This window comes from Salmo salar, chromosome ssa20 (assembly GCF_905237065.1).
Source record: "Salmo salar chromosome ssa20, Ssal_v3.1, whole genome shotgun sequence".
Lineage (NCBI taxonomy): Eukaryota > Metazoa > Chordata > Actinopteri > Salmoniformes > Salmonidae > Salmo > Salmo salar.
Window position 1 is genome coordinate 28,330,654 of NC_059461.1, and position 23,718 is coordinate 28,354,371.

At 44.3% G+C, this 23,718-nt stretch overlaps 2 protein-coding genes across 6 annotated transcripts in view; both read right to left on the reverse strand.

The window, feature by feature from the left end:
- Window positions 1–14,405, reverse strand: part of LOC106580331 (AP-1 complex subunit beta-1) — a 44,939-nt gene extending 30,534 nt beyond the window's left edge. Inside the window, exons 1-13 of one of the 4 annotated variants that reach the window (XM_014161229.2) lie at window positions 14,301–14,405; window positions 11,899–11,959; window positions 9,744–9,849; window positions 9,434–9,569; window positions 8,874–9,119; window positions 8,445–8,635; window positions 8,049–8,270; window positions 7,639–7,759; window positions 7,375–7,470; window positions 6,964–7,079; window positions 1,993–2,158; window positions 1,167–1,265; window positions 13–272 (exon numbers count right to left, since the gene is read on the reverse strand). In XM_014161229.2, the coding sequence (XP_014016704.1) occupies window positions 13–272; window positions 1,167–1,265; window positions 1,993–2,158; window positions 6,964–7,079; window positions 7,375–7,470; window positions 7,639–7,759; window positions 8,049–8,270; window positions 8,445–8,635; window positions 8,874–9,119; window positions 9,434–9,569; window positions 9,744–9,849; window positions 11,899–11,935 (1,796 nt within the window). In that variant the 5' untranslated portion in view covers window positions 11,936–11,959; window positions 14,301–14,405. The other 3 variants (XM_014161230.2, XM_014161227.2, XM_014161232.2) reach the window with 3 other exon arrangements.
- A 4,199-nt stretch (window positions 14,406–18,604) lies between these two features.
- The window catches only part of gas2l1 (growth arrest-specific 2 like 1), a 54,610-nt gene continuing 49,496 nt past the window's right edge, over window positions 18,605–23,718 (reverse strand). For both annotated transcript variants that reach the window (XM_014161224.2, XM_014161223.2), the window contains one exon: window positions 18,605–21,901. In XM_014161224.2, the coding sequence (XP_014016699.2) occupies window positions 19,768–21,901 (2,134 nt within the window). In that variant the 3' untranslated portion in view covers window positions 18,605–19,767. The remainder of the gene's footprint in view (window positions 21,902–23,718) is intronic.

Here is a 23,718-nt window from a genome sequence, read left to right on the forward strand (position 1 = left end):
TATGAGACTCACGATCCAGTGCGGGCAGGGAGCCTCTTGTGCATCACACCGCGGCTGCCCTCCACGAAGGCGCTGGGGGGTTTATGGTAGACAGAAGCCAGCGTGCCGATGTGGCAGATGAGCTCCTCCAGCAGGGTGGGCTCAATCAGGTCGGTCTCCTCTGAGATCAGGGGCTTCTCGGCCAGTACCACCTCCTTGGCAGCCACAGGGTCAGTGGAGAGCAGGCGCCAGTAGATGTAGCCACGGTCTCGCAGGTCCGGATTGTCGGAGTCCTGCAGACAGACAGGATGACTGATGTGGTGCATACTGAATACTAAATGCTGCTTCAAACTCTTCTCTCTGCTACTCAGTCTGTTCTTCTCACTCATGTCAAGTCAGATACTAAGCAAATAATCTAAGGGTCAGTTTAGGTTCGGTTCCCTGAGGGGTAGAGCTAGAATAATTGATACAGTCTGTAAATCAGTCAATAACAATAAGACAATCCAAGGGAACAGCATAAGAAAGTCTTAGAAATAAGACATGAGGAACAAGGGCATAAAACTAGAACGTGGGGAAAATATTGAATATTTCTAGTCCTGGTAGCTTCCTGGCAGTGTTGAAACTAAACTCTAAAGTTAGACAGTCTGAGAGTCTGTGGAGGGAGTAACTACTCATAAAACACTCTGCAAAACAGAGAAACTAATATGCCCTCGTTGTCATGTTTAGTCAAGCACATCCCACAGTAACTAGACCAATGAAAGGCTACAAGTATTTAGATCACAGCCCACTTTTAAACTGGGTTGTTCCCAATGCTTTTGAGCAGAATACAATCAAACTCTTAATCCTTCTTATTATTGACCTTCCCTTCTTCCTGTTGTGTTGCTTGGCTATTTAGGATAACACTTGGAGGTGTTCCACACTTTCTGGGAATGGGGTATCCTAGTTGTTGAAAGATTGGACTATACACGTCCCACCTCTCCAACTTCATTTGAGCAATTCTAAGACAAGCCAATCATAACATGCTGGTTTCTGTTCTTCTATTGGGCAGTTGGAGTGACATCTGACATGGCCTGAAGGCCCTGGCATAAGGAGTGCTGTTGTGAGACTTGTTCATTAGATCCAAGCTGTTCACTGTGTGTGTGTGTGTGTGTGTGTGTGTGCGCATGCGTGTGTCCCGGGGCACTCACCTGTGTGGCCAGGCTGAGCACCTGCTGCACCAGCTCCTGGGTCTCAGTGGGTTTCTTCAGGAACAGCTTCACTATGGCTGTCAGCAGCTGCAGCTGCACCTGGGAACCCAGAGCAGACGAGACCAGGTTGAACTCACATCAACTCAGCACATACAGTACATACAGTACATACAGTACAGAAAAGCCCTATGTACAAAACATTTGCACACCTAACAAACACTACTCTGGACACAGAGCCACTGAGGAAAATATGTAAATGAATACCAACCACCCCATACTTCAATTGTTACTGAAGTGCTCCAATTAAAGTGTTGTGTTTTTTACATCATCATCTGGACTCTGGTTAGATAATGACATTTTTAGGAAAAAAAAACTAGGCATTTAAATGTCTCTCCAGAATTCAGTTTTATTTTTTATCTTCATCACAAAACAGGTTGAATTCCTAAAGTAAATCAAATCAATGCTCTTTCACAAGCAGTGCCTTTCAGCGTTCCATAAACAGCCAGTCAGCATTTGCACAGACCTGCTGCTGCCTCTCGAGAGCCAAAACAACAGTTATCATATGAAAGAACAGAGTGGCCAGTCAAGTATTAACCTACTCTCTCTGCGTATAGGCTGCTAAATGCAGTCCCCCCCAATCTCTTCCAGTGTACACAGAATGGTTTCATTGAATCCCTGTTTAGACAGTGAGAGGGAAATGGAATCTTGTCTGTGTCCCAAATTTCACCCTATTCCCCATGTAGTGCACTACTTTTGACCAGGGCCCATACAGGGAATAGGGTGCCATTTGGGACAAAATCCATGTGTGAGTGTGTGAGAGTCAGACCTGGGTGCTCTCGTCGTGGAAGCCCTCCAGGAAGCTCTCCAGCAGCTCATCAGCGTTGTCAATCCTCTCAGCGTACTCTCCTACGATCCAGATCATGGCCGCCCGCGCCTCCGGCTCATCCAGAGAGTCCAGGTTCTCACACAGCGTGGCAATCACACTCTCATACCTGGGAACAGACACCATGGTCAGGAACTAACAGACAGAAAAACCTTTTCAAAGGGGACTACAAATAGTTGTAGTACTTCATTAGTCCCAAATGGGAAATTGGTTAAATGCCAACATAGCATTTAAAACAGGATGTGCTGGAGCAGTAATGCGAGGGCAAGGAGGCGGCAGGTAGCCTAGCGCTTAAGAGCATTGGGCCAGTAAATTTTTTTTTTTTTAAATGGCAACACCACCACACAATCTGTTCATGCTGTTGCGAAGACACAGCTTCTGAACTTTCACTACACTAAATTCTAGCACATTTGTATTGTGTGCCTCTGAATATTTACATGACTGCACATCATACAAATATTTTGTGGGCCCTCTTGACAACACAATTACCAAACTTTATGCTGGATGAACTGTTATTTTCTGAATTACATTTTGCTGACAAAAACTAAACGAGCAATGTCTTCAGAATAAATTTAAATGATTCACTATTTAACACTTAAAAAGACGGCAAAGCAAAGAAAATACCAAATAGCATGCAATCATCCATTTCACCAGCTAATTGAGACAGTAATGAAGGTTCAGTGAGTGACTCATGGCTGTGAGACCATGGTCAGGAAACAGCAGTACAGTAACTTAAGCACAGGGCAACGTGGACTGGGCTGCCGGAGTGTGTAGGTTTCTGTCGGTCTGTTTGTCTGCGCAGCATATGGATCCAGTCTCCTGGGCCTAGATAGAGCCGGAGTCAAGCTGTGGCTGCCTCAGCCTGTCCTCTTCTCTGACTGGGACTGCTTGAGGGTTATCTGGGGATGGGTTTCAGTGCTACGGCATTCTCAAGGACCAGCACCCTGCATGTGTGGGAGAGGTTAGAGGAGCGTTCACTCGCCTCAAAAGCTTATCTTCATACCTTTCACGATGAAAGTCAAGCAGAAAACCCTCTGTGTCATGGTAATGAGCTTTCTCCCTGCCTCTTCCAGACCAAGAAAATGTGATCTGGGGGCAGTGAGCTGGAACAGACAGGGCTCCAGGGTGTGTGGGTGCGAATATGTGCAAGTACGAATGCATTTGCTTGCGTTAACACAAACAGAGCGTACTAAGTGACAACGGGAGAGCATAGGCCATTTTAACAAGCATGGCAAGCTCTGCTGATGTGCAATACAGCCTCTATATGACTAATTGAATATCAATCTCCATCACAATCGTCCATGGTTGGTTTATTACAGCAACATATCCCTGGTTGCCTTGATCACTACTGATACGGCTGTGGGCATTTGACAGACAATCCATTTTGATGGATGGAATGGTTTACCAGTAAACATCTCACCCACAGAAAAATAACAAGCCTATTTAGAACTGTACTGGCTTCCTGAGTAGACCCATTCACTGATTCATTAAAATTGTGATATATGCAATGCCTCTTCCATCAAAGTCATTCACTTCTAAACCATTTGAAAATCCATTCATAGGAAAACAAAACACTAACTGGATTAGGATTGTGCCTCATGTTCATCCAACATTTTGTTACGTTACAGCCTCATTCTAAAATGGATTAAATACAAATCCTCATCAGTTCACAATACACCATCATAACAAAAACGGTTTTAGACATTTTTGCAAATATTAAAAAGTAAAACAAATACCTTATTTACATAAGTATTCAGACCCTTTGATATGAGACTCGAAATTGAGCTCAGGTGCATCCTGTTTCCATCGATCATCCTTGAGATGTTTCTACAACTATTTGTATTTATTAAGGATCCCCATTAGCTGCTGCCAAGACAGCAGCTACTCTTCCTGGGGTCCAGCAAAATTAAGGTAGCTATACAATTTTAAAAACATTAGAATACATTCACAACACATTAAGTGTGTGCCCTCAGGCCCCTACTCTACAACACAAAATGTGTACGTGTGTGTGTGTGTGTGTGTATGTTTGCATGCGTCTGTCCCTACAGTGGCAAGAAAAAGTATGTGTACCCTTTGAATTACCTGGATTTCTGCATAAATTGGTAACCAAATTTGATCTTCATCACAACAATAGACAAACAGAGTCTGCTTAAACTAATAACACAAACAATTATACATTTTCATGTCTTTATTGAACAAGCCGGGTAAACATTCACAGTGCAGGGTGGAAAAAGTGTATGAACCCTTTGGATTTAATAACTGGTTGACCCTCCTTTGGCAACAATAACCTCAACCAAACCTTTCTGTAGTTGTGGATCAGACCTGCACCACAGTCAGGATGTTTTGAACCATTCCTCTTCACAAACCTGTTTCAGTTCAGCAATATTCTTGGGATGTCTGGTGTGAACTGCTCGACGTCATGCCACAGCATCTCAATCGGGTTGAGGTCAGGACTCTGACTGGGCCACTCCAGAAGGAGTATTTTCTTCTGTCGATTTACTTCTGTGTTTTGTTTCGTTGTCCTGTTGTGTCACCCAACTTCTGTTGAGCTTCAATTGGCAGACCGATAGCCTAACATTCTCCTGCAAAATGTCTTGATAAACTTCGGAATTAATCTTTCCGTCGATGATAGCGAGCTGTCCAGGCCCTGAGGCAGCAAAGCAGCCCCAAACCATGATGCTCCCTCCACCATACTTTACAGTTGGGATGAGGTTTTGATGTTGGTGTGCTGTGCCTTTTTATCTCCACACATAATGTTGTGTGTTCCTTCCAAACAACGCAACTGTAGTTTCATCTGTCCACAGAATATTATGCCAGTAGCGCTGTGGAACACCCAGGTGCACTTTTGCAAACTTCAGACATGCAATGTTTTTTTTGGACAGCAGTGGCTTCTTCCGTGGTGTCCTCCCGTTAACACCGTTCTTGTTTAGTGTTTTACGTATCGTAGACTCGTCAACAGAGATGTTAGCATGTTCCAGAGATTTCTGTAAGTCTTTAGCTGACACTCTAGGATTCTTATTCACCTCATTGAGCATTCTGTGCTGTGCTCTTGCAGTCGTCTTTGCAGGACGGCCACTCCTAGGGAGAGTAGCAACAGTACTGAACTTTCTCCAGTTATAAACAATTTGTCTTACCGTGGACTGATGAACATCAAGGCTTTTAGAGATACTTTGGTAACCCTTTCCAGCTCTATGCAAGTCAACAATTCTTAATCTTGGGTCTTCTGAGATCTCTTTTGTTCAAGGCATGGTTCACATCAGGCAATGCTTTGTGAATAGCAAACTCAAATGTTGTGAGTGTTTTTTATAGGGCAGGGCAGCTCTAACCATCTCCAATCTCGTCTCATTGATTGGACTCCAGGTTAGCTGACTCCTGACTCCAATTAGCTTTTGGAGAAGTCATTAGCCTAGGGGTTCACATACTCTTTCCAACCTACACTGTGAATGTTTAAATGTATTCAATACAGACAAGAAAGACCAGATGAAATTTGATGACCAATTTATGCAGAAATCCAGGTAATTCCAAAGGATTAACATACTTTTCTTGCCACTGCATGTTTGTGTTGCTTCACGGTCACCGTTGTTCCATAAGGTGTATTTCTATCCGTTTTTTTTTTTTTTAAATCAAATTTTACTGCTTGCATGAGTTACTTGATGTGGAATAGAGTTCCATGTTGTCATGGCTCTACAGTATGTAGTCTGTTCTGGACTTGGGGACTGTGAAGAGACCTCTGGTGGCATGTCTTGTGGGGTGATTATGCGTGTCCGAGCTGTGCCAGTAGTTCAAACAGCTTGGTGCATTCAACATGTTAATACCGCTCACAAATTCAAGTAGTGATGAAGTTAATATGTCCTTCACTTTGGAGTCCACCTGTGGTAAATTCAATTGATTGGAATACATTTGGAAAGGCACGCACCTGTCTATATAAAAGGTCCCACAGTTGACAGTACTGTACATGTCAGAGCAAAAACAAAGCCATGAGGTCGAAGGAATTGTCTGTAGAGCTCTGAGACAGGATTGCGTTGAGACACAGATCTAGGGAAGGGTACCAAGAAAGTTCTGCAGCATTGAAGGTCCCAAGAACACAGTGGCCTCCATCATTCTTAAATTAAAGACTTCTGGAACCAGCAAAACTCTTCCTAGAGTCCTGATGAAACCAAGATTGAACTCTATGGCCTGAATGCCAAGCGTCACGTCTGGTGGAAACCTGGCACCATCCCTACAGTGAAGCATGGTGGTGGCAACATCATGCTGTGGGGATGTTTTTCAGCGGCAGGGACTGGGAGTCTAGTCAGGATCAAGGGAAAGATGAATGGAGCAAAGTATAAAGAGATCCTTAATGAAAACATGCGCCACCTTAGACTGGGGCACAGGTTTAACTTCCAACAAGACAACGACCCTAAGCACACTGCCAAGCCATGTCTCTGAATGTCCTTGAGTGGCCCAGTCAGGGCCCGAACTTGAACCCGATCGAACATCTCTGGAGAGACCTGAAAATAGCTGTGCAGCGACGCTCCCCATCCAACCTGACAGAGCTTGAGAGGATCTGCAGAGAAGGGGAGAAACTCCCCAAATACAGGTGTGTCAAGCTTGTAGTGTCATACCCAAGAAGACTCGAGGCTGTAATCACTGCCAAAGGTGCTTCAACATAGTACTGAGTAAAGGGTCTGAATACTTCTGTGAATGTGACGTTTTTGCAAAAACATTCTATTACCCGTTTTTGCTTTGTCATTATGGGGTATTGTGTTTAGATGAGAAAACAACATCTAATCCACTTTAGAATAAGGCTGTAACGTAACAGAATGTGGAAAAAGTCGGAATACTTTCGGAATGCACTACTTTTGACCAGAGCCCTATGCCACTGTGTTATAACCAGGCCTAGACCTGACACGGGGCCATCAACAGGTGACCTACTTGTTGGGGTACTTGCGGAAAATGTCCTTGATGACCACGATGGCCTCCTGCACCACATAGTTGACCTTGGTCTGGATGAGGTCCAGCAGGGTGCTCACACAGCGCTCCGCTGATTGCTGACAGACAGAAGAGAGACTGTCAGCCAAACACAGAGCAGTCAAGGGAGACACTACAGTAACAATTGGCATTATTCAGGCTTTTGTTACCAGATGCATGAAAAAGCCCCAACCTTTCATAGACATTTATACTACACATGCTGCTGTAAACTCATGACACACAGTCATAAGGCTAGCAGTAAAAACACTACAGTTAGCTTGACAGTTTGTTGTACTTGACTTGAAACATTATACTACAGTATATGACCCATGTACAGTATATCATGAAAGCGTTCCATCATCTCCTCGCTCTCACCTCCACTTTAATGGCACAGCGGCCGATGGCTCGGACTGCCTTCCGCACAAAGTCCACATCCACCTCAGTGGCATACTCCTTCAGCTCTGCCAGCACCTATGAAACCCCCAGCATGAGGTCACTGATACTGGCTTTTATGTTGTCTAGGAATCACACATTACTGCTTGTCCATGTTAACTACCAAATGTTACTTACAATCAAACATCATGGCTTCCATTGGAAGTAAATGTCCTAACTGTAATGATATTGTGGTGTGTGGGTCACCTGGGCGATGTTGGCTTGAGATGCCAAGCGGATCATGATGTCCAGTTTCTCCAGCTTGACATAGATGGGGTCGTTGTACTTCACAAAGAACACCTTCATCTCATGCTTCAGGATCTCTGGGCTGCACAGAGAAACAGGTACAGTCGATATCAAAAGAAAAGTAACTAGCAATTTCAATAAATTAGTAGAATACAGCCAACACATTAAATACTTTGAATGTGCTGAGGAAGCACTGGCAGGGTCCCAAATAGCACCCTAATCCCTATAGAGTGAACTATTTTTGACCAGGGCCCAGGTAGCACACTATATAGTGAATAGAGTGCCATTTGGACTGCACACACTGAACAGCTGTAATTATCTGTGACTAATTTCTGTTGGTAGGACCCCTATTTATCCCCAGGCCTTCCTACCGTTTCTGTACGATGAGGTTGATGTTCCTCAGGGCCACGTACTGCAGCTCAGGCTCTGCAGACAGCAGGGTGACCAGGGGCGGGGCCAGCTTCTTCAGCAAGGTGCCATAGTAGTCCAGGTCCTTAGGAAGCATCTCCATGAACTTCATCAGCACCTTGACCGCCGACAACACCACCGCAGAGTTGGCATGGGACAGACGGGGGGTCACCCGCTCACAGATACTACAGCGGGAGGGAGGGAGAAAAGGGCAGAAGTGAGACAAGGGACGAGTACAGATTATGGGGAAATTGATATACATTACACTTCATATACAGCAGATGATGTGGAAACTGACAGGGAGAATCAGTGCGTCATAGACAGTGTAATGAATGAGGTGGCATCCTGTGCTTTCTGACCTCTGGGACTCGCGGTCGTCACGGGGGGTGTAGTTGGCCAGGCAGTCCAGGATGAAGATCTGACCCCACTCTGTGCACTCGTTGAGGGCCGTCAGCAGCTTGTTGATGGACTGGGGGTTGAGGTCCAGCAGGTTGCTGTTGGGGTGGGACTCTGCAATCTCAGACAGGGCTGCCACGGCATTCGCTACCACCTGACAGAAGGAGAGGGTAAGTTAGACTGCAAGAACACATAACCTAGTAGACGGCAATGAGATGACGGAAGGAATTCATTTCCAAACAGCGATACAAATCTGATACCGCAAGTGCCCTTTTTTCTATACTGGGATAAATCTCCCATTCATGAAAAGTAGTACTACAGCCCTAGAGCCAGTAGTCTAGCCCAGGTGGAGGTAGTCTAGCAGTCTGGTCAGCCTGCCGTGGGAGCCTCACCATGGGGTTGGAGTCAGAGATGAGGTCCTTGAGGGTATCCAGGAAGCCCTGGTCCTCCACCAGCTGGGCGTTGATGTCATGGAGCTTGGCCACGCACACGGCTGCAGTCTTCCTCACGTAGGGGTCCTCGTCCTTCAGACACTTCCTCAGAGGCTCACACAGGTACTCAGTGATCTTGTCGACGCGGATGCAGCCCATAGTGCGCACAGCCAGGGCCCGGATCAGGGGGTTAGCGTCCTCACAGTCCTAAAAGGGGAGGAGAGTCTCTCTATGTTAGTTTTACACACTGAAGAGTATTGATACGTACATTTACATTTACGCCATTTAGCAGACGCTCTTATCCAGAGCAACTTACAAATTGGTGCATTCACCTTATGATATCCAGTGGAACAACCACTTTACAATAGGGGGGGTTAGAAGGATTAGTTTATCCTATCCCAGGTATTCCTTAAAGAGGTGGGGTTTCAGGTGTAGCTACCCCAGTTCTCTCACTTGACAGTGAGACAAAGATTTTGTGCAATAGGTCAGTGCAGTCTGTCTGACCTGGTGTTGTGCTTTACCTTGACGAAGGTGTTGACAGCCATGATGGCCATGTCAGGCTGGCTCTTGGCATAATTCATCAGGTACAGGTAGACCAGCTTCTTCAGCTCCAGGTTGTCAGTCTGCATGCAGTTCACCACATCTGGAAACAAGGCACTGGGGGAGGGGGTGCCAGACAATTACATATAGAATCATGAAGGTATGACATCAGCCACTCTTGTGAAATATAGGTTCCCTATGGAGGGAGCAGAGTCAGTATGGGCCATGACTATCCACCGCATTGTCACATGTTCAGAGGTGACACTTGAGCGCGGGTATAACACGACTCACCTGACATCCTTCCCAACGGTCATGGAGGCAATGACCTTCTTCACAGCCTCCTTCTTCTTCTCCTTCTTATCGCTGTTCAGCTCCGCTTTCAGCTCAAAGATCTCTCCTGCACAGATGGAAACAGAACATACCATTATAACAGATAGAAAAAGTGTGTGCACGTGGATCAAGACGGGAGCGTGTATTATAACCAGTCAGTGAAGGGTGCACTGCACACACTACTGTTACTTAGATTACAATTCATTTCATGACAGGAACACATGTATTGTTATAGAGATACGGTTGACCTGGAATTGCTTAAACACTGGACGAAGCTTGGTTAAACAACAATCCATAGAGGCTGGTCTATGGTGATAGGTGGGATGGACAGAGTGGTTGAGGGGTGAGATTAAAGAGCTCATGTTCAGTAATGTATTATTGCATATAAAAGTACCATGTATGTAAAATGTATGTATGTATATGTAGCAGAAAAGCTGTAAAATCTAAAAAAAAAGATGTGTCCTCCGAAGAGGTGAGTGGTGGTGGATAGGATAATAAAAAAATATATATATTCAAAAAAAAAGTTAAACAAACCATGCACATATCCAAGATACATCTCCAGACTTGTTCTATTTGAAGGGCCTACTGTACATGTAGGCTGTGGTGTAAAGTACTTAAGTAGTACTTTAAAATATGTTTACTTAAGTAGTTTTTTGGGGTATCTGTACTTGACTATTTATAATTAGACAACTTTTACTTTACTACATTACTAAAGAAAATAATGTACTTTTTACTCCATTTTTCCTGACACTTAAAAGTACTCATTAAATGTTGAATGCTTATCAGGACAGGAAAATGGTCCAATTCATGCACTTATCAAGAGAACACATGGTCATCCCTACTGCCTCTGGCCTAGCAGACTCACTAAACACAAATGCATCTTTTGATAATTATGTCTGACTGTTGGAGTGTGCCCCTGGCTATCCGTAAATTAAATTTAAAAAAAGAAAAATGGTACTGTCTGCTTTGCTTAATATAAGGAATTTTAAATGATTTATACTTTTGATACTTAAGTATATTTACACCCAAATACTTTTAGACATTTACTCAAGTAGTATTTTACTTGGTGACTTTTACTTGAGTAACTTTCATTAAGGTATCTATACTTTTACTCAAGTATGGCAATTGGGTACTTTTTCCACCACTGCATGTGCAATAGGTGCAAAGACAAACACAGACAGAGCAGAGGCTGGACTTCAACCTCTCCGCAGTGCAGCCTGTCCTCAGGTAACACTACAGATCAGTTCAGCTTCTCTCTGGGCTTGGATAGAGTGTTTACTCTCAAACACCACTCTGTCTGTGGGCTTAACCTTGAGCCCAACTTCCCCCTGGTTCCAAGGGTAGAAAACCCATTAATGAGCCTCCCTCACACCTACACACAGACAGTAGTGATGATCTGCCTGACGGACAATAAATCAAAGCGAAGGAATGCTTATGCAGCACTTGACTCCAATGTCTCATACAAGGTAAACAGACATGAAAAGACAAGTCTCCTTCATAAGCACTATATCAGTTTGAATGGTAGTGATTGGCTGGCTGTTTGGGGGCTGTTTTTGAAGAGGTGAGAGAGGATGCAGAGGGAGACAGAGAGCCGGGGAAAGCCAGAAGGACAGCAGGAGGGCTAACTTAAGGAGGGCTAACTTAAGGAGTGCTAAAGCCTGAGGCCCTAATCTTATTTAGAGGACAACCTCAGCTGTTCTATTCCTGCTTTCATCAGCCAAACACACATTGCCAGGCTGCTGCTTAGCCCTGTTTCCTACTCCTTTTGTTGATGTTGCTTTCTCTTTGGCTGCAAATACCCTGAACTTGACATGTATTTTTTGTGACAGTATGTGGTTGGGAGCAATTCCTTTCTAGAACATTCTCGCTATAACATTCTCTAAGTCAACCATTGTTACACATGGTGGCTCTTCCCATGAGCGGGGTCATGAAGCTAGTTTCCATATTTTGATTAGGCCTACACACCATTTAGATTAGGGCCTAAAATCAAGTCATGACTAATATGATAAGAGTAGCCTAAAAACAGCAACTCTGAATGAATTTTGATACTGTTATGTTATATCATATATATCATATATATATATATATCACTTTTGAAAGTCAAAGTGGGCCAGACCTTTCTTGGTAGTGGTGAAATACTTAGAGTCCGTCATCTTGGATCCAAATTGCCGGTTCTCCTGCAAGAGAGAGAGAGCGAGCGAAAGAATGAAAAACAGGCACCAAGGTATATTTTTCCTAGAAGGAGAGGGATCTGCAAAGAAGACAGGAAACTGTAGAAGTGCAAGTGCAGGCAAAAAAGAAGGAAGTCTTCATCACTTGAACACTTAGCTTTGATGTTTTTTTTATGCAATTACACATAGTCCATTGTGTTAAAACACATAGGTCGACCACCCCTAAAAAAGTTAAAACCCTCCTAGTCAGCACATAGGCCTACTTAATCAGCCAGCATCTGACTGGACCTGTCGTTTGGGGTCCACGGAATCTCAGTCTGCAGCGCACAGCATTATCCCTTTCCTGTTGTTGAATACCACACTTGATCCACCACCTTCATGTGATGGATCTTCCCACTAAGAAAAAAACTGACTGTTCTATGCACTAAAAAAACAACTCTGCAAAGTAGCAGGCCTTGAAAGTAACAAAGCTCCTGCGAAATTAAAAACATTTGTCTCTTATGTCACTGGATTAACACCCCCCTTCCACGCCCAACTTTAGAACTTCAGATTGGGTCTCACATGTTGATATAATGCAATATAAATGATGCTGTGAGTAGTCAGTGTGTTGACTCTTGAGTATTTCATCCATCAACATTAACCCAATTCTAGTACTTACTTTTTTTCTGCATGAGGTAGTCTTATAGATATCAAAAGTATTGACAGTATGAAAAATAATTTAGACATACAAAACAACCAGAGTACTAGAAAAATGGCACAAATTACTACCATGTTATCGCACCCTGCTCCCAAAGTGATAGTGCAGAAAGCACAATGCCTGTTGAGAGGCTGTCTGGTCGGGCATTGATAACAATGTTGCTGCCCACCACACTGGCTGGACAAGTTTGTAAATTACAGTGCTGTGGTGGTTCATTTGACAGGACCCTCATTCAATTCCCTGTGAATAAAACTCGATACTATCTTCTTTTCCCCCCCACTACTCTCTTCCCAATCTCATGCTCTCACCAGAAGAAAAAAAAGCACAATGTTAGCCTCCTTGCTACTGGGAAGCTGTCATTGCTGACTAACTAGTCGCTAGCTTGGATACAACTCAGGCAAGAGCAGTGGTCAGTCAATATGATTCAGAAGCTGGATAAATATATTTAGGTTAAACCTAGATAGTTATGCTAGTTAACATTTTATTGAATTGAGGCGCATGAATAAAACGTGTTGCCTACATCCAAAGTGTAGGTATAAACTGTAACATGACAATCAGATCTGTGGCTCTTTGTGAAGAAATATCAACTAACAGTAAGCCTACATTAATTGCTGTGTTATGGCAATAACGGCCAGCTGTCATAATGCAAATGTAGCCTAAAACACTGACTGACTGCATCTAGCATGAAGTCAATACTTCCACAAAGACACAATTTTCTGTAAATGAATCAATATTTTCAACAGCTACCTAGTTAGCAAATGTGTCAGGGTCTAGTAAATGAGCTGAAATTGACAAACTGAGTGGTATCTCCGACAGCGAACAGAAGGCATTTGACAGCTGTAAAAAGTTATTGAGAGATCGTTATTAGTTAGCAAACAGCCAGGTTACTAAGTGTTAGCTAGTTGGCTGGAAACTTAGTTACAACAGTTTAAAGTTTCAATGTCACGTGCAAGTACAATGAAATGCCTTTCTTGCAAGCTCTAGTTAAACCCAACAATGTACAGTAGCTAACCTAGTACTAATCAATAACAGATGCTAGTTTAACGCGGGGCCCCACTAAACTATTTGAATACCCTGTAACTTAGCTAGCTACTTAGCTATGACCTATGTGGATAAGGTAGTGTTAAAAACCCTGGCAAACTATTGTTATCATAACTAACTAGCTACACATGTTCACACTTCCTCCTTGTCATTCCTAGCATCGCTAGCAAACAGTAATAGCCAACAACTGCTAGCTAACGTTAGTTAGCCAGAATGGTTAGCATTTCATCGGCTTTGCTCTCGTTCATCTTAAAAGCTAAAATTGTATCAAGCCAATTCGAATGGCACAAATCAGATTTAAAACAGCTCTTTCTAACTTCGACTGATTACTCACGCATAGCTGATTAGCCCACTCCATATTTGCTTGATGAATGAACCTGCTGCTCAACAACGACTGTTCAATTTGCTAGGTACTGTAGCTGATGCTATGCTGCTGTCTAAAGAAATTACCTTCTAAAGTAGAGGCTTAAGGAGCCTTTGCCGGCATAGTAAAGCTCTTAATCTATCGACCTATTTTCAAATCCAACCCCACATAATGAACGTGCCTACTGAAGTTAAAATTAGACACGACACAGAATAAAACAGAAGAGAAAATCGACAGCAGCTTACCGTTGCGAAGTGTGTGTTTAACTTGGCCTTCGTTCCCTCCCACTTGAATAGCTATCATCGATCATGGTGTTGTTTTACTTCCGACTTCCGCAATAAGGTAATTTTAGGTGGATAATAATTAGGAAAATGACTAATTTGGTGAGAAGATTATCATTAAGTGGGTATCAGATCACGTTTTTTTTCACATTGTAAATAGACCAATCAAGCCTTTTTCTTGAATGTTCAGACAAAATTGTCAAGTAGCTATTATGCCAAAACTGAGATGGAGCTTGATCACAGTCTTATTTCAAAAGATGAAAACATTTATCTGAATACCAAAATGTCTCTCTCTCTGTGTGTCATACACAAACACTCAGACACCTGTATAAAACTAAAGAAATGTGTACGCTAAATAGAAACATGATGTGCCATGTCAATAAGGTCAGCAATGTGAGATATAGGAATGCTTCCGCTTCATCCTCTTCATCTTCCCTGGATTTTATGGTGGTTAGCACTGTGAAAAAGGTTTTGAATGACTTTTGGTTATAGGGCCTATAGCCTATGGACTTTCTAGCCTCATTTAAAAAGTTGCTACAAAACCTAGTGCATAGGCTAACCTCAGTCACAACTGGCATGATTAGAGGTTCTCTCACCATCATTTCACTAAAAGTATAAACAATAAAAACACAGTTGATAAGAGACAAATCAGAGGAACATATTTTATTACAAGAACAGCTTGACAGCAATTGAATTTTCAAGGAAGAGTATGGTCTTGGTATTGCAGTATTGCTACTTAATACAGACAAATTCCACAAATGTAAAGTACTTGTCTTCAGTACATTTAATTGTCATTGTTTGATAGAAAATAACATCAGCAAATGACGCTTAAACACAAAAATAAATTCAAATGGACATTCAAAATTGATGTGACGATCTGCTTCATTTCATTACTTTTTATTATACCATTTAGACAGAAATATCAGAGAGATAAAAGGGAGAACGAGCGAGAGAGAGAGATAATTTGTTATTTTAAATGCAGTGTTTGACAAACAAAAACCAAAAGCAACGTTGCACCCTAAGGAGAAAGTTAAACTAGAAAATAATTTTGCAATTACAGTTGAATTGCCAAACTCAATCATTAGACCATGGTTTTCAACATGTTTACTGGTAAAACCTCTGTCACTTGCTTACCCATCATGCATGTTTTAATATTTCAAACCCATTTGATAATTGAACATTTTAATTGAAAATGTATCAAAAACAAATATATAAATAGTACTTTTTTTTAAAGACAGCTACATGTAAAAGCAATACAATGAAATGGTATTCTTCACTGACCCAACTTTTCATTGGGTCAGTGAAGAGAAAACATTTATATTGGCTAATAATGCAAACAGAGCCTACTTATGCCAGTGGAGGGTAAAATAAAAATGCAACTGAATCTTTGAGCAGTTAAAAGAATAGGCAGTGTGTAGGTTGGCTCCTCCCTGTGTCAACAAAACCTGTGACCCTCATGGATTGGCTATATTCATTGCTGGAGTGTTCCCTTAATACAGCAAAAGCATAACAGCATCTGCTGTATTGTGATTATTTGGTTGATGTGTGGACATTAATTGGCATGATAAAACATGTTAAAAGCAAATATTTTAACAACCAAAATCCTCAGGTTAAAGACACAATAATACATGAAAACATTCTCAGAAATAGTAGAACACCACCTATGGCCTCAAGTGTCTGCAGAGTATTGATAAGGTCCCTGGAACCCTGTGCATTACTGAACTATGGGCTCTGGCTAAAGCCATTAGGATAATGGAGAGCCACAGTTCTAACAACATTTTTTATTTTCCTTTTATGACTTATTCTGGGCCCTCACCTTCAGACTCTACATACATCATTGTTTTTCACTTCGAGCCATACCTGTAACTCGAGACCAATTCATAAATAAATAAATAAGACCAACAACATCCCTCCCTTCTTTTCATCAACCACGCTACCTACGTTCCCATTGACACCAGGACACCGGGTACATATTCCTATACAGTATGTACTCAGATTCAGATTGCTGACAGATGTGCACACACCACCTCTGCTTGTGCAATCCGTTTACTGAAAACCCACTGCAGCAAAAGTCCCTGTCATTCCACTGTAAAACCATTCATAGTAGTTTTACAAGCTCTAAAGCCTTGTTAAAGTGTCTACCCCACAGTCAGAACCCTGGCCTGCTCTGTTATTGATATTACCAATAAGGCAAGAGTCCATAACAGGGGACAGACATAACCATTACACTATCAATTATTCATGTCCATTCTCCACATAAAAGCACTCAAGAAAAACCTACACATATTCTCAAGCCATTTCAATACACCACAGAATACATCACGATGAACAATCCTCTACTCCAAACCAATCCAGCAAAACATGCACATGATTCAAAACTCAATCAGTGAAGGAATTTCATCCAAATATGAGACTTTTTACAACCACTAGATGTCACTGAAGACACTTTCATGAGAGATTGGTTTGTCTATGTATCTATTCTACAAATAGATTATAATCCATCTCAAATAAAATGGTTCTTTTAATTTAGTGTCGTTGAACAATTCTACATTGATGAAACAAACTGATGGTTATGGCAATGACACTCACATTGGATGGGTGTTGTTGTTGCGCACTAACATTCTCAAACCACACTCAAACACACATTTTAAGGCAAAGGGAATTGTCAAGGCATTTCCAACAGCAATATTGCATAGCTAAGGCAGCATATAACCCCATACAGCAAATATTCACACATTTCATAATTATGTCTTGTTATATACACATATTTTTGCAAGTATACATATACATGTACAGTACTAGTCAAAGGTTTGGACACAGCTACTCATTCTAAGGTTTTTCTTTATTTTTTACTATTTTCTAAATTGTAGAATAATAGTGCTGTCATCAAAACTATGAAATAACACATATGGAATCATGTAGTAACCAAAAAAGTTGGAAACATATATTTTATATTTGAGATTCTTCAAAGTAGCCACCCTTTGCCTTGATGAAGCTTTGCACACTCTTGGCATTCTCTCAACCAGCTTCATGAGTTATGCTTTTCCAACAGTCTTGAAGGAGTTCCCACATATGCTGAGGACTTGTTGGCTGCTTTTCCTTCACTCTGCAGTCCAACTCATCCCAAACCATCTCAATTGGATTGAGGTCAAGGGAATATGGAGGCCAGGTCATCTGATGCAGAACTCCATCACTCTCATTGGTCAAATAGCCCTTACACAGTCTGGAGGTGTGTTTTGGGTCATTTTCCTGTTGAAAAACAAATGATAGTCCCACTAAGTGCAAACCAGATGCGGTTGGCGTATGGCTGCATAATGCTGTGGTAGCCATGCTGGTTAAGTGTACCTTGAATTCTAAATAAATCAACGGCAGTGTCACCATCAAAGCACCCCCACACCATCACACCTCCTCCTCCATGCTTCATGGTGGGAACCACACATGCGGAGATCATCCGTTCACCTACTCTGCGTCTCACAAAGACACGGCGGCTGGAACCAAAAATCTCAAATTTGGACTCATCAGACCAAAGGACAGATTTCCACCGGTCTAAAGTCCATTTCTCGTGTTTCTTGGCCCAAGCAAGTCTCTTCTTCTTATTGGTATCCTTTAGTAGTGGTTTCTTTGCAGCAATTCGACAATGAAGGCCTGATTCACGCAGTCTCCTCTGATCAGTTGATGATGAGATGTGTATGTTACTTGAACTCTGAAGCATTTATTTGGGTTGCAATTTCTGAGGCTGGTAACTCTACTGAACTTATCCTCTGCAGCAGAGGTAACTCTGGGTTTTCCTTTCCTGTGGCGGTCATCATGAGTGCCAGTTTCATCATAGCGCTTGATGGTTTTTGCGACTGCATTTGAAGAAACGTTCAAAGTTCTTGAAATTTCTGTATTGACTGACCTTCATGTCTTAAAGTAATGATGGACTGTCGTTTCTCTTTGCTTATTTAAACTGTTCTTGCCATAATATGGACTTGGTATTTTACCAAATAGGGCTATCTTCTGTATACCACCCCTACCTTGTCACAACACAACTGATTGGCTCAAATGCATTAAGGAAAGAAATTCCACAAATTAACTTTTAACAAGGCACACCTCTTAATTGAAATGCATTCCAGGTGACTACTTCATGAAGCTGGTTGAATGAAGAGTGTGCAAAGCTGTCATCAAGGCAAAGGGTGACTACTTCAAAGAATTTTAAATATAAAATATATTTTGATTTGTTCAACACTTCTTTGGTTACTACATGATTCCATATGTGTTATTTCATAGTTTTGATGTCTTCACTATTATTCTACAATGTAGAAAATAGTACAAATAAAGAAAAACCCTGGAATGAGTAGATGTGTCCAAACTTTTAACTGGCACTGTATATACACATGTACATATATATACACATTCATCCACTTAACGTAGTCTTTTGTACACATATTTTAGTGTTGATTTTCAAGTTGAGATAACTCTTGATCATTGGAAGTATGTTTCAGTGACAATGACATATGATCTTACTCTTGCCCCAGACTGCAGTTAACACATAAAACATCATGTGAAAAATACTACTTTGTATATTTCCACAATAAAAGCTCAAAAACGAATCAGAAGACATCACTCAATCACGGCCATGTGGATTGGCAGTGAGAAAGTGACATCATACATGTATGGCAATGAACAAGTCAGGATGCAGAGGGTTGGTGGGGGAAGGTGAGTAGAAGTGCACATATGGAATACGAAGTGTGTATAAAGTCCAAAGCACTGTTAGATGTGAACATTGTACAGTAAAGTATTGTAGAGTATTGTATTTATATATAAGTCCAATACAGATTAGATCTGTAAAGATGTCCACAGAAGGTGGGTGAGAAGCAGAGGGTGAGTGGCAGTATGGAGAATGAGAGAAAGTATCTGTTACAGCACGCTCTCCACACCAATATTTTGACAATCAAAGCAGACAGAGATGCTGTGGCATACACTGTCCACTAGAGGGAGCCAGTCCAGTTGACTTGATGATGATGCTAGTGATTCACTGCTCCTGCCTGGGGTTCTTTCCTCCCCCTCAGCCCTGGCACTTCTTCAGCGATGCATATAGCATTGGGCTTTCAAGACAGTGCCTGCTTTGTATTAGACTTTATGATTGAACAAAGCATCACCATATAATGACAATAAAACCATTCAACTTAAACAATAGTTTTCGATTCGGGATCGATCCTTTGGTAATAAATAATTAGGCTTAGAGTGCAAAGAATAGAATTGGATTCTGAAACCCTGACCGTTATAGGTAGGAAACGGCCTGACTGCATGACAAAATGAGGGAGTGTGCGACATGCTCTATAAAAAAATAGTCTGTAGCCCGGTCTCCAGTCTATTTTAGACAGTAGTCAGTTTTCATTTGACAACAGACTCTTCTATATCAGCATCATCAGGATTAGTTAGTTGTGTGTTACATCCAGGCCTCAGTGTCCAAGCCGCTCTCTGACTCCACAGAGTAGGAGCGGTCCCTGTTACCCATGGCGGGGGAGCGTGACTGGGGGTGGATCAGGTCGGCAAAGGCCTGGTGCAAAGCCTTGCGTGAGGGTGAATGGCCGTTGGAATGGGAGCTCTGAGGGGACTGTGGCGGGGTGGGCGTCTGGTGGGGAGTATGGTTGCCCCTGGCCTGAAGGTCTCTGTAGCTGACTGGGGTGGGGATACGTGACGGGCTGTTCCCTGGCCGGTTGTCTGTACGGGGTCTGATCCTGGGCCTCAGCTTGAGCTTGTAGATGGAGGGCACCCTGTCAGCCTTCTTCCCTGCCCTCTTGGGCCGGAAGACTACACCCCCATCAACAGCATCCTCATTGGCCAGGGGAGGTGGTGGGGGAGAGTACTCTGAGCGTGATTCACTCAGGCTGAAGCACATGGAGGAGCTCTCACTGGAGGAGTCTTCCTGGAAGGAGCAGTCCTCCGAGGGGGGCAGGGGGATGGGCGAGGGACAAGACTCTGGGGGAGGGAGGTCATCGTTGGGGTCTCCATCCTCCAGGTTGTAGGTGAAGCTTGGTTGGTGATCCTCCAGAGGGACGTCTCCCTCAGGCCCTGAGCCCCAGCCCAGCTGACCCTGCTGGCTCTCCATCAGCACCTCTACTAGAGCACCACTGACATGACCCCCCCCATTCATGCTCCTGCGGTGGAAAGGAAGTTGTAAGGGGGCATGGCTGAGAGATATGCCCAGCTCCGAGTCTCTCCGGCCAGGCAAGGAGGACAGAAGCTCCCCTTCCTCTATGGAACTGGAGATGGCAGGGAGCTTCCTGAGACCTCCAACTCGCCCGCCCCAGTGCTCTGGTTCTGCGTGCCCACCGTTGGATAGTCCGCCAGGACTATGGCCATGCAGTGGGGCCAGGGTATCCTCCAGGCCTCCACAGGAACGTGGGTTAGTTCTTTTGGACTCCCGGAGGTCAGGCAGAACTCCTACCTTACTCCCCACGTTGAGTGAGGAGTTGGAGGAGTTGGAGGAGGAGTAGGCCGAGTCAGTGATGTTAGGGTCAGCAGAGGCATGCGTGGGCAGGGTTTGGGGCCCAACCCCCTGCTGTGGGTGTGAAGAGGCGGGAAGCTGAAGGGTCCCCCCCCCTGTGGGTCTACTAGGCCCCCCTCTGCACTGCCCTGTGTTAGCCAGGAACTCAGCCTCGAAGCTGCGGTACAGGTCCTGCTCTTTCTGGGGGTCCAGGTTGGGCAGGATCTGGAAGTTATAGCCTAGCCCCTCCTCCTCAGGTTCCTGTCGCTCAGAGCTGGCCCACCCCCTGTGGCCATGCCCATTGGAGCGAGGGCCGTGGGAGGTTCGAGGGGAGCGGGGTCCATGCCCATGGTGGTGAGGGGAGCGGGGGGAGGAGGAGTGAGGAGACCGCCGGCCTGCCTGGGTGACTGTGGGCAGCAGCCTACTCCTCCCCACTGAGGGGGAGCGTGGAGCGGGGGGCCTGGGAGCCACTATAGTCTTCTTACTGAGGCTGCTGCTCTGAAGCCCTTTGATAGGTGAATTAGAGCAGGAGGACGATTGTCTCCTGGAGAAACCTCCATTGATTCTGGGGGAGGCGGGGGGCAGTTGTTTGGTTCTCAGCTCCTCTCGTCTGTCAGAGGATGGGGGCTGCGAGGCCCCGTGACGGGGAGAGGGTCCAGGGCTGGGATCGCTGGTCCGACTCCGGCTGGGCATCTTCCCCTGGCTGTGGGAGCGCAGGGCCTGGAGCCTGCGGGGACTTTCGGGCCCGAGAGAGCGGCCCCTCTCCCCACGTGTGCTCCTGAGCCCGTCAGAGGGGCCCTGTGGGGGGCTGGGTTTGAGGATGGAGGCAGGGGCAGGACGATCCCGGGAGTGGCTGCGTGTGCGGGGCATTGGGGGGCGCAGGGATGGGACCTGTCCGCCTTCTCCAGGCCTATCGATTATATGCTTCCCCTCCTTCCTGTTAACCAGCAGCACCACCTCCCCTCGGCGGGTGCCCCCCAGAGAAAAGCGGCCTCCCCCTGTCCCTCCTCCTCCTCCCTTAGAGGAGGCTGTAGAGGAGTCGCTGTCCCCTGATAGACGGCGGGTCACTGGCAACAATGACGAGTCCTTAGACCTGCAGAACACAGAGGAAGACAGACAAGGAGTTAATTATAGTTGCAGTATCTTTGATTTATTTCTGGCCTGAAATTGTATCATTGGAATAAAATAAATATAACATTATATATATGTTTTTACATTCATACTAGTTTGAGAAAAACAACTTGCTCAGACCCCATTCTCCAACCCAGCACACCATAGTGCCTATGCCTCACCCCACTCCCCTGGCCCAGAAAGGTTTATAGTAAACACCATCCACCTCCAGTCCATGATGGGATCTGTGACCTCCAGGGATCATGAGGAACCTCCCTGCAGGCTTCTGCTGCTGCCTACCCTGACGGACACACGTAGGGCCGGGTGCTTCTCAGAACATTGGGCTGGATCAGGCTCAGGGATTACAGGGAAGATGAGAGCAAGTGGGGGCAGGATTATAGGCCCTGTGGATTTACTGACCCCACACACATCCGCAGAGAGAGCTGCCTGCCCTGCTTTCCCAGAGCTCACCACACCACTCCACTGACACGCACCAGTGGGGCCCCTCAGGACAACGTACCATCCAAGACAGGATACAACTAATGACTTACAGCAAGATAGAACACAATCAGTAGAGCTCTGTATCAGTGGCCAAAACAACAACCTGATAGACATGTCTTTCAGAATCATGTGCTCTCTGGTAATATCCTGTAAGAAGAATTAACTATATCCGCTTTCTTTACTGACATTCTTTATGTAACCACTTCTATAATGCTCTGTGAAACCAGAACAAACAATCAAGAAAAGATTATTGTACGTTATATAAACAGGGCAAAATAAATTAGTGACAAGGTTGAAATGTTAATCAAATATTGCCTTTTAATATAATGACGTAGGCAAACCAATATTGACTTAGGATGACTGCATTCTGACGGCTTGACATAACGAAGCACATGGTGTTTTCCCTCCCAGGTTAGCCCACCTGTGACCTACTTCCTAGGGGGAGCAGCAGGGCCTAGGGGTGCAACAGTTGTCAGTCAGATTAACCCTTATCTAGTCTGGTGCACTTGGAGGTGCCGACCTTGAAGGGGTTAACCTGTCCCGAGGCCTGTTGCTGTGACGCCGGGCCTGAGCCATCACTCACTCCGGATACTGAGCCACTCATTGGCCGGGAGCCAAAGTAAACGAGCCCACAGCCCTTAACTGTGTTGAACAATGGCGTCTCCACACACTGATGTATGAGGGAGGTATGTGAGACCAACTCAACGGGACCTTATGTGGAGAGCTAAGGGAATGCATTCTCTTTACTATCCAGAAAATAGTTTTATAGCCGATGAAATCCAGTACTCTGACTGTCATGCCACTTCAGTGAGAGACATCAGCAGAAAAAAGGAGAGGCATGTTTTTCCTCTAGTATAGTCGACATGTAGACTAATTCAATCCATCAGCTCCGGGCCTTGGAGAGAGAACAGAAACATCACCAACAGCAACACTGTTGGATGTTGAATCCCATCAGAATTCAGACAGTCATTAGTGTAATTAACAGAACCACAGGAGAGGAAGGAGGAGAGGGGGAAGAGGGGGGAGGGGGAGGGAAGGAGGACAGGGGAAGAGGGGGAGTGAGGCGACAGCAGCAACCAAGGTGTGTGCCCAGTCTAGCCACCAGGAGGCAGAGTGGAACGGCCTGGATGGCAGGACAGTGTCAGCGCAATGTTTCATTGGAATGTCACCTGAGATTAGGAAAGTCTCTCTGCCTTGTATAATCTGTTCCTTCACAGTTTTTTGCGCTGTGCTGTGCTGTGCTGTGCTTGTGCTGTGCTGTGCTATGCGTATGTATATATGTGGTGAAAAGTGGATCAG